Source organism: Helianthus annuus, chromosome 3 (assembly GCF_002127325.2).
Source record: "Helianthus annuus cultivar XRQ/B chromosome 3, HanXRQr2.0-SUNRISE, whole genome shotgun sequence".
Classification (NCBI taxonomy): domain Eukaryota; kingdom Viridiplantae; phylum Streptophyta; class Magnoliopsida; order Asterales; family Asteraceae; genus Helianthus; species Helianthus annuus.
Genome location: NC_035435.2, coordinates 135,853,650 through 135,867,380, shown reverse-complemented (window position 1 = coordinate 135,867,380; position 13,731 = coordinate 135,853,650). Strand labels below are relative to the sequence as shown.

At 35.9% G+C, this 13,731-nt stretch overlaps 2 protein-coding genes and 1 non-coding gene across 7 annotated transcripts; 1 reads left to right on the top strand and 2 right to left on the bottom strand.

Moving 5' to 3' along the window:
* Positions 1 to 348: 348 nt before the first annotated feature.
* On the bottom strand, positions 349 to 4,942 carry LOC110929679 (dihydrolipoyllysine-residue succinyltransferase component of 2-oxoglutarate dehydrogenase complex 2, mitochondrial). 4 transcript variants are annotated; one of them, XM_022172850.2, is made up of 15 exons: positions 4,780 to 4,942; positions 4,562 to 4,630; positions 4,290 to 4,364; positions 3,942 to 4,002; positions 3,793 to 3,820; positions 3,538 to 3,608; positions 3,253 to 3,327; positions 3,103 to 3,158; positions 2,988 to 3,032; positions 2,621 to 2,890; positions 2,368 to 2,462; positions 2,154 to 2,244; positions 1,933 to 2,043; positions 1,630 to 1,824; positions 349 to 832 (listed from the first exon to the last, which is right to left on the bottom strand). In XM_022172850.2, the coding sequence occupies exons 2-15, from the start codon at positions 4,610 to 4,612 to the stop codon at positions 641 to 643; spliced, it is 1,416 nt and encodes a 471-aa protein (XP_022028542.1). In that variant the 5' UTR covers positions 4,613 to 4,630; positions 4,780 to 4,942; the 3' UTR covers positions 349 to 640. The 4 variants fall into 4 exon arrangements, with proteins under 4 accessions (XP_022028542.1, XP_022028543.1, XP_035844379.1 ...); XM_022172851.2 differs by having other exon boundaries at positions 353 to 832; positions 4,749 to 4,942; XM_035988486.1 differs by having other exon boundaries at positions 353 to 832; positions 4,293 to 4,364; positions 4,749 to 4,942.
* Positions 4,943 to 6,536: 1,594 nt separating this feature from the next.
* TRNAF-GAA lies at positions 6,537 to 6,609 on the top strand. The gene has a single exon. It is a non-coding gene; the product is annotated as a tRNA-Phe (tRNA).
* A 615-nt stretch (positions 6,610 to 7,224) lies between these two features.
* Positions 7,225 to 11,203, bottom strand: LOC110929680 (probable tetraacyldisaccharide 4'-kinase, mitochondrial). Of its 2 annotated transcripts, none has more exons than XM_022172853.2 (8): positions 10,839 to 11,203; positions 10,589 to 10,715; positions 9,588 to 9,806; positions 8,722 to 8,871; positions 8,402 to 8,611; positions 7,793 to 7,852; positions 7,628 to 7,708; positions 7,225 to 7,384 (listed from the first exon to the last, which is right to left on the bottom strand). In XM_022172853.2, the coding sequence occupies exons 1-8, from the start codon at positions 11,018 to 11,020 to the stop codon at positions 7,244 to 7,246; spliced, it is 1,170 nt and encodes a 389-aa protein (XP_022028545.1). In that variant the 5' UTR covers positions 11,021 to 11,203; the 3' UTR covers positions 7,225 to 7,243. The 2 variants fall into 2 exon arrangements, with proteins under 2 accessions (XP_022028545.1, XP_022028546.1); XM_022172854.2 differs by having other exon boundaries at positions 10,589 to 10,744; positions 10,839 to 10,979.
* Between the last annotated feature and the right edge of the window lie 2,528 nt (positions 11,204 to 13,731).

The following is a 13,731-nucleotide window of genomic DNA, read 5'->3' as shown; positions in this document are numbered from 1 at the left end:
ATATACACACACGAACTTAATTAGTCACCGTCGAGCTATTTCCAGTCGGTCTATCAACAAATAGCATATACACATTCGTGTTCATCTAGTTTGAAGAGATTGGAGTGCAGTTCTCTCACTAATGAGGTCAGGCTTGTGACCTTGAACAATAACCTGTAAACCTATCACCCACTGAAAAAGTACCTTATACACTAACTAAATATTCAACCAAATTAAATCAAATCTTGGGCAATTTATGAGTTTTAATAAACAAATGCAACTTTTATTAAAAAAAAAAAAAGTTTTATATACATAGTCCCGTAAAGCTGTAGCTGATGGTGTTATAATATCTAATGAAGTAGTTTTCGATACATTTCACAACATTAATGTGTATCCCATCTTAAAAAAAATCCCAACAGTTCAAGCATAATACAAGACCAAAAATGGTGTTTGATAAGGTTATTGAAGAATAAATCACGAGTATGACAAAAAGCTCAAACCAACGAAGCAACGTACGCCTGGTTTGGGCGGTGTACGATCCAAACAAGTATAAAGTGCAACAAAATGTACTCATGGCCAGCTGTCACAAAACAGCAAAAGCCTACAAAATTTTGGCATGAAAAATGATTATCCTGGTTGACTCAAGTATACCATAATCTGTTTAGATGTCGAGAAGCAACCTTCTTGGATCCTCAACCACATCTTTAATTCGGCGCAGGAAAAACACGGCCTCTCTTCCATCAATTAGCCTATGGTCATAGGTTAGGGCGATGTACATCATGGGACGTGAGACTATGTCGCCACCAACCACAATTGGCCGGTTCACAATTGAATGCATACCCAAAATTGCAGACTGTTATACAATACGTCAACTAATTTAGTACACAGAATAAACAAGCTGTAGTTTTTACAATATAAGATGGCTTTATGTCCCATTTGGATCATCTTGTAAACAAAGAGACGGTTTTCAAAAATGACAACTTTTTATATAATTATGTTAAATATGTGTGTATAAATGTTATTGCAGGCTACAAAGTGACACATATAGGACACATGACCATCTTTTAATGACTCGGATATATAAATAAAATTATAAGATGGCTTTATGCCCCATTTGGATCATTTTGTAAAAAAGTAACGGTTTTCAAAAATAACATTTTTATATGAAATATGTTAAAAATGTGTGAAAATGTTATTGCAGGCTAGAAAATGACACGAATAGGACACATGACCATCTTTTAATGACTTAGATATACAAATAAAATTATAAGATGGCTTTATGTCCCATTTTGTAAACAAAGTAACGGTTTTCAAAAATGACAAATTTTTATCTGAATTGTGTTAAATATGTGTGTAAAAATGTTATTGCAGGCTACAAAATGACACAAATAGGACACATGACCATCTTATAATGACCTCGATATACAAAAAAATATAACGAGTAAAACTAGAAAAATGAAGAAATATGTTGGTATTTTACGCAAATCAAACCCTCGTTTATTTACACACAACTTGTGTATCAATATGATTAAAAAAACTATTAGGTGGCTTTGTGCATTAAATATGAATAAAGTGACTTTTTACCCATTTCCATTCAAACTAATTTTCCTTTTTTAATTTTACCTGAATGACACAATTGTAAGTGCATACCTGAGGAGGATTGATGATGGGAGTGCTTAAAAGGCTTCCATAAACACCACCATTAGAGATTGTAAACGAGCCACCTGCCATCTCATCAATGGAAATGGTCCCATTATTTGCCTTCTTAGCAAGAGTGTTTATCTCTTTCTCTATCTCAGCAAAGTTCATCTTTTCAGCATTGCGGATAACTGGCACAACAAGCCCCTAAAACATGGAAAAACAAAACGACATGTTAGTGTTTTGATAATAGCATGACGAGATCAGTATCTGGTTATGCGGAATTACGACATAAAACAATTAAATTTAGCTTACCTTTGGAGTACCGACAGCTATGCTGATATCAATATAATCTCTGTATATGATATCATCTCCATCAATAACAGCATTAATGATCGGCTGATTTTGCAATCCACTAACAGCAGCCTGAAAATTGCAACCACTTTAATTACATAATAAATGACAGATACTAAAAGTACTACAAAAAAAAAGGTAGGCTTGTATCTTTCCAACCTCAAATATAAAAACACACATACCTTAACAAAACCAGACATCAGTCCCAACTTAACTCCATGCTTCTCTAAGAAGGCGTCCTTGTACTCGGAACGAAGTTTCATTAAATTTGTCCTGAAAAGAAACATGCATATAATAAACGAACAGATAATATTTTAATAAAATAGCACAACTCTCCTAAATCAAGAGCTGACCCAAAAACCTAGTAATTGATATCCATGTACAAGTTGAACTTACATGTCAACTTCATTAAATGTTGTCAACAAAGCAAATGTGTTCTGAGAGTCTTTCAGACGTGTAGCAACTCGCTTTCTTAAACGGGTCATAGGAACCTGTATAACAAAACAACTGTAATTATATAGACCCAAAAGAAGCAAAGATTGCTTTGATAACAGAAATTTTAATCACATTTACCATAGATAATAAAAATATAAACTTTAAAACTAATATTATTGTCAGTGTAGCCTTAGCATTAAAGTATGACACTTACACGTCTTTCTCTGTCTTTAGGAGGAAGCTGAGGTTCTGAAGCGGAAGTTTTAGGAGGTGGCGGAGAAGCTGGTTTTGGCTTCTCTATGACAGGGGTGGTTTCGACTTTTGGCTTAGGCTTCTCCTCGACCTTCTCCACAGCAGTCGGAGATGGCTGAGAAACAGCCTCGGTAGACGCTGACTTGGATGGAGCAGCAGCACCTTCTGCAGACTTAGAAATGATGGCGACTTTTGTACCTGGTTCAACAGTGTCCCCTTCTTTTGCTACAAACTAACAACGTCAAAATTCAATTTCAGTTTCAGTTTGCCTAAAATTCAAAAAACGTTACGAATTTAGCCATAGTGATGTGAAATTGAAGATATTTTACCTCTTGAATAATACCAGCTTCGGGGCTAGCAACATCAATGGTCACCTGTGACATAAATAACTCGGTGTTTAAAACAGTTCAGACAACGAGGCTAAGTATAAGAATTAAGCAATACCTTGTCCGTTTCAACTTGTGCAATTGGTTCATCGATTTCTACCCTATCACCAGGTTCTGCTCCAAGAAGATTAATTAGAAACAGAAGCTTAAAGATAATAAAAATATTAGTAATCAAACACACATGTTCTAACGAGACAGAGAAACATACTTTTTAGGAAAGTGGCCAATGTACCATCACTTATAGATTCACCCATAAAAGGAACAACAGCATCAACCAGATCACCTACAACAAATATAAATAAATTTAGCACAATTCGCAAGTTCTAAATAGAAAGAACTTAAAAGGAACATAGGATAGAGAGAGAATGACAGTTAGAATAACTTAAATTGGGAAAGAGAGGCTTAATTGTATTACTTGCATACATACGCCTACTAACAAACGAAATGTCAACAAAAGATATAATATATATGGATATATATCAATATATCATACCACTGTTAGAGGAGAATGTTCTAGTCTGCATTTGCACACTGACACATGGCTGAAGACTGATCATAACTTCCCTGCCAATAAAAGAATTCTATTAGAACAATCACACTAGATTCTATAACGGAAGTTTGGAAGCAAAGGCTCCAAAGTCTAAGCACGCGATACTAATATACACGACACAGATCTCATTGCATCATGGTTCTACAATACATATATTCTTAACAGAAATATAAAAAAAAGATGGAATTATGTACTGACCTTAACGGCTTTAGATTAACTGTTGCACCTGTGACAGCAAAAATAGCAGAAAGAATCAACCGAACCGATCAAAACCTCATATAACTTAATAAATACCATAAAAATCAACTCTCTTGCAAATACAAACTGCATGTTGGGCAGAAACATACCAGGTTGGGTAAGATGACATATACTTCGAACATTGCCACTGATTCCCGGATGGAGTAATACCTATACACATGCAAAAAGTTTTTAATATCTATAAATCAAATCTTGTGTCAACTGTGACCACATGTAAGCATTATTCAAGGAGCATGTAAATAATGTGTTTTCAAGAACAAAAAACGCCACAGGCCAAAACTAATACAAGAGTCCGTTTACTCAGTTAGTATAAATACACAACTAGATTATAATTTTATAGATCAAGATAAAGGCATTCTACAACAAACAGGCCATATATATGCTCCGAAACATTACTAAATCAGCATATAACTATAGAAAGTAAGACAATCAATCAGTACCTCTCCTTCTGATGCAAAACAAGTTGTTGTTGATGCTACAGGACGAGACGCTCGCCATGATTTCCCTACAATCTGTCGAAAACAAAACAAAGTAATATAATATCAAGTGCTGCTATTCTCCTAATACATCAGCAAACTTCAAATTCATGTTTTATGATGATGATGATGATGATTTTAGCTTGAAAACTTTCTCAAAACTTAAATAAAAAGTATAACACAAGTACACAACACAAATCAAAGCAAATAATGAGAAGGAAATCGAGGCTTACCGAAGCAGAAGAGCTTCCGCTAACGACTTTTCGCCGGAAAACACCAAACATCGCCGCTAGTTTCAACTACTGTTTAACAAAATTATAAGAACATATATCATCAACTTAACATAAAAAAAAAAAAACTAGAAGATTGAAAACTAGATGCAACTACAGGATTTGAACAAATCTAAACATATGCGGTAACCTAAAAATTGAAAAACAAGTGAAGATTTAACCTAATGTATGTAAGAGAAGAGTTTGGATCTTCTTTTGGTGAGAAGAGATTGAATGAGGTATGGAAGGTTGACGAAGGTGCGTAGATATTAATTAACCTACGGTAAGGAAGGGGCCGCCGCGAATGGAGGCTGGCTACCCTTTATTATATGTTCGATTATTCAAGACAGGAGGGGTTTCGTACGATTTTCAATTTTATTACCACGATTTTCTTGCCATAAAAATCAAATGTACTAATGTAAGGGGCACTCCCGTAATAGGGGAGTCCCCTCTCTTACGCATAACCAATACTCGTGTGTCACGTCAACTCCTCTCTTAAACTCCCCTAACACCCTAAATTGATGGCGACACTCCCCTCTTAGGTGACTTGATTTTTTATTAAAAAAAAAAAGGAAATTTTTCATTGGTCATCTCCTCCCTCTCTCCTCCCTCTCTCTTCGGTGCATCCCCACCGATTTCCTCCCTCTCTCTACCTCACCGCCATCAAGGCGGCACCTCCCCTAATCGGCAACAGGGGTCCCCGAAGGAAGTCCCCGCAGGTGCCCCCACACCCTAAAAAAAATCTTTCTTTTCTGTGTGAGCTTTTTTTTTTTTTAAATAACTTTTCCATAAGTAGGTACACTAAGACTGCCCGTAGTGGGGCGTTTTTTTTTTTTTAAATTCAAAAAAAACGCCCCCCTCTCACTACGCCCGGCGTTATAGGGCGTTTTTTTTGGAAAAAAATACGTTTGGCGTTTTATTTAAAACGCTTGGCATACACTTGACCAGCCAATCACCTTTAAGCTTGAACTGACAACTTTCACCTTTTGAATATATGGGGACGAAAAGTGTATGTGTGTCTGACAACTTTTTGAGATATCACATGCCTTTCAACCTCACATCCATTTGATTCTTTTTTTTTTTTTTGGATTAAAAATAATATGGGGGTTATTGGAATAATGCCCCACTACACCACTTTTTGCTATAATGCCCCATGCTGACTGGGATAACACGTGTCGGATAATGCCCCATAGTGGGGGCATTATAAGTTGTTACCACTACACATGGTCTAAGCAAACGGGCAACAATCTATGTTGAAACCCTATTGAATTGCAAAATCGATTCTACTAAAAACGAAGTTGTGGTTCTTCGGCATTGAGAATTTGTTGTGCACGACTCTCTACACTTTATTCATGAAATCAACAGTTTCAGGGATAAGGGACCCAAAGGTATAAAAAGCAAAAGGAATGAAGCATTTGATTCTCAGCACAAGCTTGCTCATGCTTAGCAACTTTCTCAAATTATGCTTTCAACACAGTTTGGCCAGCCACGAATTTGTTGTCTAAGCCCAACCAAGGGGGACACTCCAGTAAGGTCAACACAAGCGTGTTTCCCACCTGCCCAACCGAACACGAGAAAATTCACTCGACGAAGAGTGGACCTCCCTTCATGCGGGTATGCTAGGAAATTCACGAGTGGAATTTCTTGGCAAGTTGTGATAGAAATTTGATCAGTGTCATTTCAATTCATTACAATATTGGTACACTATAAATACTCCCAGTATGCCAACCGAAAATAAAAAAACACAAAAATTAAATTTTGATATGCCAAAAAAATACAGGTAGTTTTAGTTATTTACCGTTTATAGTTTGAACTAATTCAATGTTTATACTTTCTCAACATAAATAATTATCATGATGCAAAAAATGCTATAGTTGATATTCAGCTTTATTACATAAAATTGAATATGTAAAAATGAGGTAAGGTAAAACAACAAGTTGCGGGGATAGCTCAGTTGGGAGAGCGTCAGACTGAAGATCTGAAGGTCACGTGTTCGATCCACGTTCACCGCAAGTTTTTGCATGTTCACATCTCATTAGTGCAGTGGATTTTTTTTTACTTATGCATGTTCATATTAGTTATTGATGGGCTTTATTATCGGTCAAGCCCAGGCAAAGTGAGCCACGGAGTCACGGTCATAATAGGATTAGTCAATTAAGATTTTTGCTTAAAAAAATTACAATGCATAATAATATTCATAAATAATAATCACGGATCTTTTTATAAAAATTACGGTTGTTTTTAGAGCGGCGACACATATCCCTAACTTTACATCAACTATAAGTTACCTAAATACTCATAACATGGTTTACCTTCACTGTAATCCACCTAAACACTCACAACAAAGTTTGAACATTCACTATAATCTACCAAAATACCCACAACAGGGTTTGAACCTTCACTAAATACTCATAAATGGTTACATAATTTATGTACTTATTTTGCATCAGAAAGTCTGAATATAAGAAAAGTATAAATATTTCTTTAACGTAACTGTATAAGCGATGTTTTATCGAAATAAAAATGTAATATATCATTTCGTTAACCAACAAAGCAAAGAAAATGTAATATTAAAAATAAATATCAACTCACTAAAAAAGCATGTTTCTTGGCAAAGTTTCATTCTATGTCACAATGTAATAAATATCAACTCAAGGACAGAGTCAATAGCTTCTTGAAGCTATCTTGTGAACAACCATTATGATTCAAAATCTGCAGTTTACAACATAACACCAAAACTTCAAAAGGATCCAACCCTCCTAGAATCTTGCTATCTCGATCATAATCCTGCAACCAACCAGATTCAGACGATAATTTTCAAGATTTTCTAAAAATAATCCAATAAACCTTGGTTTCAAAGAGTGCTTCATAGTTTACTAGATTGAAACGCCCATATGTATAAGAGATCGCCTCACGTACATGAAGCTTGAGCTGTTTCAGCGCCTCACACTTTCTAAGACCAAGATTTTAATGGCATTACGGAGCATTGAGAACTAGGAGCGGCTTAATGAAGATCTACAAATAACAAACCTTTTCTGTCACGACAACGGTGGGTTCGGAACCAAACTTGTTCTTGAGATTCTCAAGTCTTGCTTTGATCATCTTGATGTCCTAATTTGAGTATCGTACCAAATGAATTTATAAGCAGATTCTAGTTGTTGGAACATAAATTGAATTGTATGAATATAGCCATACCTTGTCTTGAAACTGATGATGGTCACTATAGTCTAGTCGATCAACATATAATGGGCCCATCTGCGGTTTAGCATAAAAAGATTCAACAAGTTCCATAGTTTGAGAGCCCCGATTTCAACTTTTTAAATGCTTCTCTTTTATTTACAACCATGTGAAATCCAGAGTTTCTTTATTAAATACATTCTTTTAGCCCTTAGGTAAGGAATTTCATGGCGGTATTCTTGTAAGTCACCTTATCATATTACCTAGGGCTATTTTGGTAATATCACAAGTTTCTCCTCGTATCGGGTACTTAGGCGGGGTTGACCCACAAACACTTCTTTGTCTATTCTTTTTCTGTAAATAACTAGAGTGTTGAAAATGATCACCAAAAAGTATATTTACTAAAAGAATTATCGAGTTTTATTAAAAAGGCAATTTAAATGGTTGTATGCACTAGAAACAAACAATTGGACGAATTTTGACCAACTTGACCCAAATTCCTGTTGGTTAGATTTTTTGCTTTGACCCATTTGTGATCAAGCATAAACCAATTCAAGCCTTTTAAAAGCAAATGAACCCGAATTGCCATCTCTAGAAAAAAAAAAAAAAAAAAAAAAAAAAAAGTACCTTCTCAATCTTCTGCACAAATGAATTAGGAGAACCAATTGCAGAAACACATAAAACAGCCTTTTCAAATATAACTCCTAAATGTAATTGGCATGAGGTATTTGGTGCCTTAAAGAAGTGTGAGGGAGTCATTGCAGATAGATATATAGGAAGATTCCGATTCACGTCAAGAATCTTTGATTTCATTTCAGAAAGACACTCATCCGGTACCTGCAATAATTAAAAAAACAAATTTCATCAGGTTCATTTAAAAAGAATATAATATAATGCATATATACCATTGTTCTAAAGTTCCATTCAAGTAATAAGATTCGCCATACCATGTCAGCATGATGGATTACAGCAGCATCAGCACGGTTAAAAGAAGTCAAAGGTTCCCGTAATGGTCCATAGGGTAGTAAATGCTGGTTTCCCCAAGGAGATAATGCATTCACCATTACAATTTCCAGATCACGTGCCATGCTTATATGCTGTTAAATACAAGAAAAATATACATGAACTTCGATTCCTTCCATAGAAAACGCACGTCAATTTCCAAATATCTGCAACTGAGAACATAGTAGATCCATAAAGATTAGTGTAAAGTACACGGATGGTCCCTGTGGTTTACCAAAATTTTGGATTTGGTCCCTAGCTTTTCAAAAGTACACGGATGGTCCCTGTGGTTTGCAGATTGCACATTGTAGCGCAATTAGTCCCCAACTTTGCCAAAAGTCACATGGACGGTCCCTGTGGTTTGCACTTTGTAACACATTTAGTCCCCTTACCCCTAACTTGGACCTGCTGAAACCTTTAAATTTGTTTGCTGCCTTGCTGGGACTAAATGCGTTACAAAGTGCAAACAACAGGGACCATCCGTCTATTTTTGGAAACCTAGGGACCAAATCCAAAATTTTGGTAAACCACAGGGACCATCCGTGTACTTTACTCTAATGATTAATATGACTGCAAAAATAATTTATAGGTATGCATGTGCATGAGCAGATTGCTACATATGTTCATCCCTATAAGGTATTAGTTATTTAGTTAATACTTTATATTAGTGGCAAATTGGGTCATAGCCCGTTTTCTTTTTTTTAGTTTTGACCCATTAGAGATACAACATAACCCAAATTGAACTGTTCAAAAGTAATGGGTCAAAATTGCCACCACTAGTTTATAACAAGAAAAAAGGAATTACTGTTACCTGCATCCCATCATCAAGAATTGCGACTCCGATTTTATCAGAAACAACTTGGGTTTTCGGTACCACCTCAAGACACGCAATATCAAGTGGATTAATAAAACCATGTCTTTGAAAAAAAGAAGCAGCGATAGCTGCTCGATTAGCACCCACACCAATCTTCACAGGCGTCCCATTGAAATGCCTTTGAAGCATTTTAGCTTCATCAGCACCACCATAACCCTACCAACCACAATAACATAACTAAAACCGTTACACATACTCTTAAACAACCTGCATTTTCATAACCATCCAACGCAAACAAACTCTCATTCTTGCAAAAACAAAAACAACTTTTAAACAAACACCATGTTTCGCAGAATCACAGGAACTAGCAATGCGGTCAAACCTTATTGGTAAGTACAACTTCTAAATACTAAAATGAACAGATATAAAAAAAACATCAAGAAAAAACCGCAAGCTACATTACACTACAAACATGGACAGACCCTACTATAAAGAGCGTTAATTGTATTTTACTTTATATGTAACGTATATTACGGTTTCTTTTTTACCGACACCGAGATTTTTGAACGCCAACCCAGGAGAATATTTAACGTACTTAGAAAAGATCAATTTAGACATGTTTCATTTGGAAAACAAAGTGATAAAAACGAGTACAAATTTGATTAATTACTTCACTTATCATCCGTGGTCATAATTAGCTTAAACCTCATTTTAGCTTTTAGTTTTACCAGTCACAAAGACAAATTGTCATTATCTATGTGAGCCGACCCGACCTAACTTAAACCGAAATTTGCGCTTAGAGACATCTGAGCACCCAAAAAACCGCCCCTACATAAAATCCCGGGTCCGCCACCGAATACAAAGTGCTGAAATACATCAATTATGATGATGCATATTTCTGCAGCAAAATCTCATCAATTATGCACATACAATTACAAATTAATATATTCGACCACAAAACACAAAAGTCAAAGTGATGAAATGGTCAAACAACCTACCCTGGTTAGAATAAGAGGTGAAACCCCAACATCATTAACAAACCAATTTGCAACAAACTCAACCATCGGAGTCTTCCCATTACCACCCCACGTCAAATTTCCGACGCTGATCACCGGCACCGGTAACCTTCAACAGCCATGAAAACGCATCAAACCCTACACAGATGCAGATTAAATCAAGAAAACAAAAAATACCCTTTTGCGGTTACAGTTAAAGGGATATGAATTTTATGGGGGTTGGTGAATGTACCTGTGTTTACGGAGGAATTTGAAGTGGTAGAGAGTGTGACGGAAGGAGATGAGGGTTTTGTAGAGAGATGATGATAGGAAGAGGAGAGGGATGAGAGAGAGATGAAGAGGAGAGAGAGTGGAGAGTGCTTGAGATTTGGGGGCGTATGCTATTTGGTTTACGATTCTTCGTAGTTTCTCCATTGATGCTTCTGGTTCAATTTTGAATGTTGAAGAGGGAGGGTTTAAGCCTGTTGCAATGTTCTTTTTCTTCTAGGGATAAAATTGTACCATACCGAAACCAAACCGATACCTATTGCGAAATAATACTGAAATTAGAGATGAGCATTTTGGTACTGGTATAAAAAAATACCGGTATAGTACTGATCAAATTTCGATACCAATTCAGTACCCACTTTTGACGTTTTCTAGCTCGTTACTTTTGGTTTGATACCGTTTCGGTACCGTACCTGTATTTTACAGATTTCTATCTTCAAATACCTTACCGTACATGTACCAGTATCGTACCGTACTAAGCATTTTCAGTACCGGTACCACTACCCGACACCGAGTTCATCCCTATTGGTTATGGCAGTACAGTACTAGTCTGGCATCCATAGTGCAAAAGTACCGAAAACTACCTAAATCGTTTGGTATCGAAATCGAAAACCATAAAAATAATTATCGGTACCACTACCAATGTTGTTCAATCAATACAGATTCAATACTATGGTATTTGTACTTTGTAAAAAATGTTTGTCTTTAATTTTAACTATCACAAAACTTAAATTATTAACCTTATGGAGATAGACACCTTTCTATTCTATCACACCTTGCATGTATGTTGAGTTTTGTAACATCCTATTTTGGTTGTGTAAGATTATTTTAGAATGTTTTAGTTAGAACAATGGATGGAAATTTCTTTTTACTTAAAAAAAAGTAGGGGTAGTATGCTTTATGTTGTTCTTGGCTATGACGTTTGATAGATATTGTGATGTAAAGGTTTATTAAATTCTATTAAATTCAAGTTTTTGAGGCTAAACCTTGGAAGAAACTAAATTGATGGACTATTTGACATTTGTGTAGCTTTAGTCATATATTAATGGTAGAGAATTTAAAGTTGGCTTAGTCTAACAAAGGTCCAAATTTCACTCTTGTTTGATATTGGTCCCGGAGAAACTTCTAAAGATAGCTTGGTCCTAGATAGAAAAGGTGAAGATTGTGAAGTTTCTATGAAGACTAGCTCGTTTCCAACTTCAATTATTATTAGAGACTGATCATCACATTTGGTAGACAAAAAATCTCATATCTCATAGTTCTTGAATTCTAAGTGAGATTTAGTACCTATCTAATGTAAATTGGGTTTTTGAACCATATTGTGATATCTATTAGCTTAGATACATTGTACTATAGTTTGATTTTGTATATGCATGGTGGAAGTGGGCTTGCATGTCAAAGATGTTCACAAAAAATGGGTTATCTTGAATTAGACCATGTGTAGTGGTAATGTGTTATAATGCCCCCACCATGGGGCATTATCCGACACGTGGCGTCCTAGTCAGCGATGGGGCATTATAACAAAAGTGGTGTAGTGGGAATAATGCCTAAAATCACGCCCCCTTCCAATCATTAAAAAAAAAAAGCAAATTGATGGAAAGTTGTCAGACTTTGGACACATGCAAAAAAAAGGCAAATGGTGATTGGGTAGTCAATCTTTCCACACATGCAAAGGTGGGGTTCTCAATACTTGTCAGAACATGCTCATCACTGATTGGTTTGGCAAATATCAACATAGCGTTTTAATTATAACGCGAAACCCATTTTTTTTCAAAAAACACGCCTTAAAACGCCCCATGTAATGGGGATGGGGGCGTTTTGGGGCGTTATTTTTCCATTTTTTTTTAAAATCACGCCCCACTACGGGTGGTCTTAGTAAGATTTTTTTTTTTTTTTGAAACATTTATTTTATTTTATTTTGTCTTGTGGAAAATGATGATTTAGCACTTGGTTGGTTAATTGACTAAGAATTAATCTTGAAGCCCCTAAATTTTAATTAATGATATTGATAAATAACCCTTGAATGGTGTTAAAATTATTCAGAGTCAAACTTAAGATTTATTTGAGATATGTATATGGTGTGTGAATGAGGAAGCTAAGGGTGATTGGCACGTGAGTCACGCAAGCACACCACGTTGGTCATCGGGTGTATGTGAGAGGTGGCGTGAGACGATCCACGTGAAGGAACTCACGCTCGTGAGTAATGCAATGGTGAGTGGCTGTTTTAAAATGTTATTTATTATTTGTATTAAAAAAATAGATGAAAGAGCGAGATGGTGAGTAAGACCACCCGTAGTCGGGGGATTTTTGGGCGTGGATTAGGTTAAAAACGCCATAAAACGTCCTGTGCACCGCCCCCATAGGCGTTTGATTGCATTTTTTTTGCTTGGGCATGTTTATTAAAACGCCGGATGAAAAATTGATGGACTAATAAGAAATTTCCAACTCATTTATAATAATATTATATGTTTTATTTTTCTAAAAAGCTAATAATTAGGTAATCATTATTAGGGCATTATACCACTACACTAATTTTAGAAAAAACGCCTCATAATGCCCCATTGCTAAATGAACCGACACATAACAAGATAATGCCCCATTGCTAAATGAACCGACACATAACAAGATAATGCCCCATTGCTAAATGAACCGACACATAACAAGATAATGCCCCATTGCTAAATGAACCGACACATAACAAGATATACCACTACACTAATTTTAGAAAAACGCCTCATAATGCCCCATTGCTAAATGAACCGATACATAACAAGATAATGCCCAAGGGTCTTCCTTTAACACTACACATGGTCTAAGGCCGTAACATAGGGTGAATGAGTGAAAAGGATGATGATGTG

Excerpts from the sequence above, each read along its gene's own strand:
- LOC110929680 (XM_022172853.2), bottom strand. The coding sequence starts at position 11,020 with ATGGAGAAACTACGAAGAATCGTAAACCAAATAGCATACGCCCCCAAA. Across the intron at positions 10,716-10,838 it reads AAATTCCTCCGTAAACACAG|GTTACCGGTGCCGGTGATCA; the intron begins GTACATTCACCA and ends TGGCTGTTGAAG. Across the intron at positions 7,709-7,792 it reads ATCATCAGTTTCAAGACAAG|GACATCAAGATGATCAAAGC; the intron begins GTATGGCTATAT and ends TACTCAAATTAG.
- LOC110929679 (XM_022172850.2), bottom strand. The coding sequence starts at position 4,612 with ATGTTTGGTGTTTTCCGGCGAAAAGTCGTTAGCGGAAGCTCTTCTGCT. Across the intron at positions 3,033-3,102 it reads CACAAGTTGAAACGGACAAG|GTGACCATTGATGTTGCTAG; the intron begins GTATTGCTTAAT and ends TTTATGTCACAG. Across the intron at positions 2,245-2,367 it reads ACATTTAATGAAGTTGACAT|GACAAATTTAATGAAACTTC; the intron begins GTAAGTTCAACT and ends GTTTCTTTTCAG.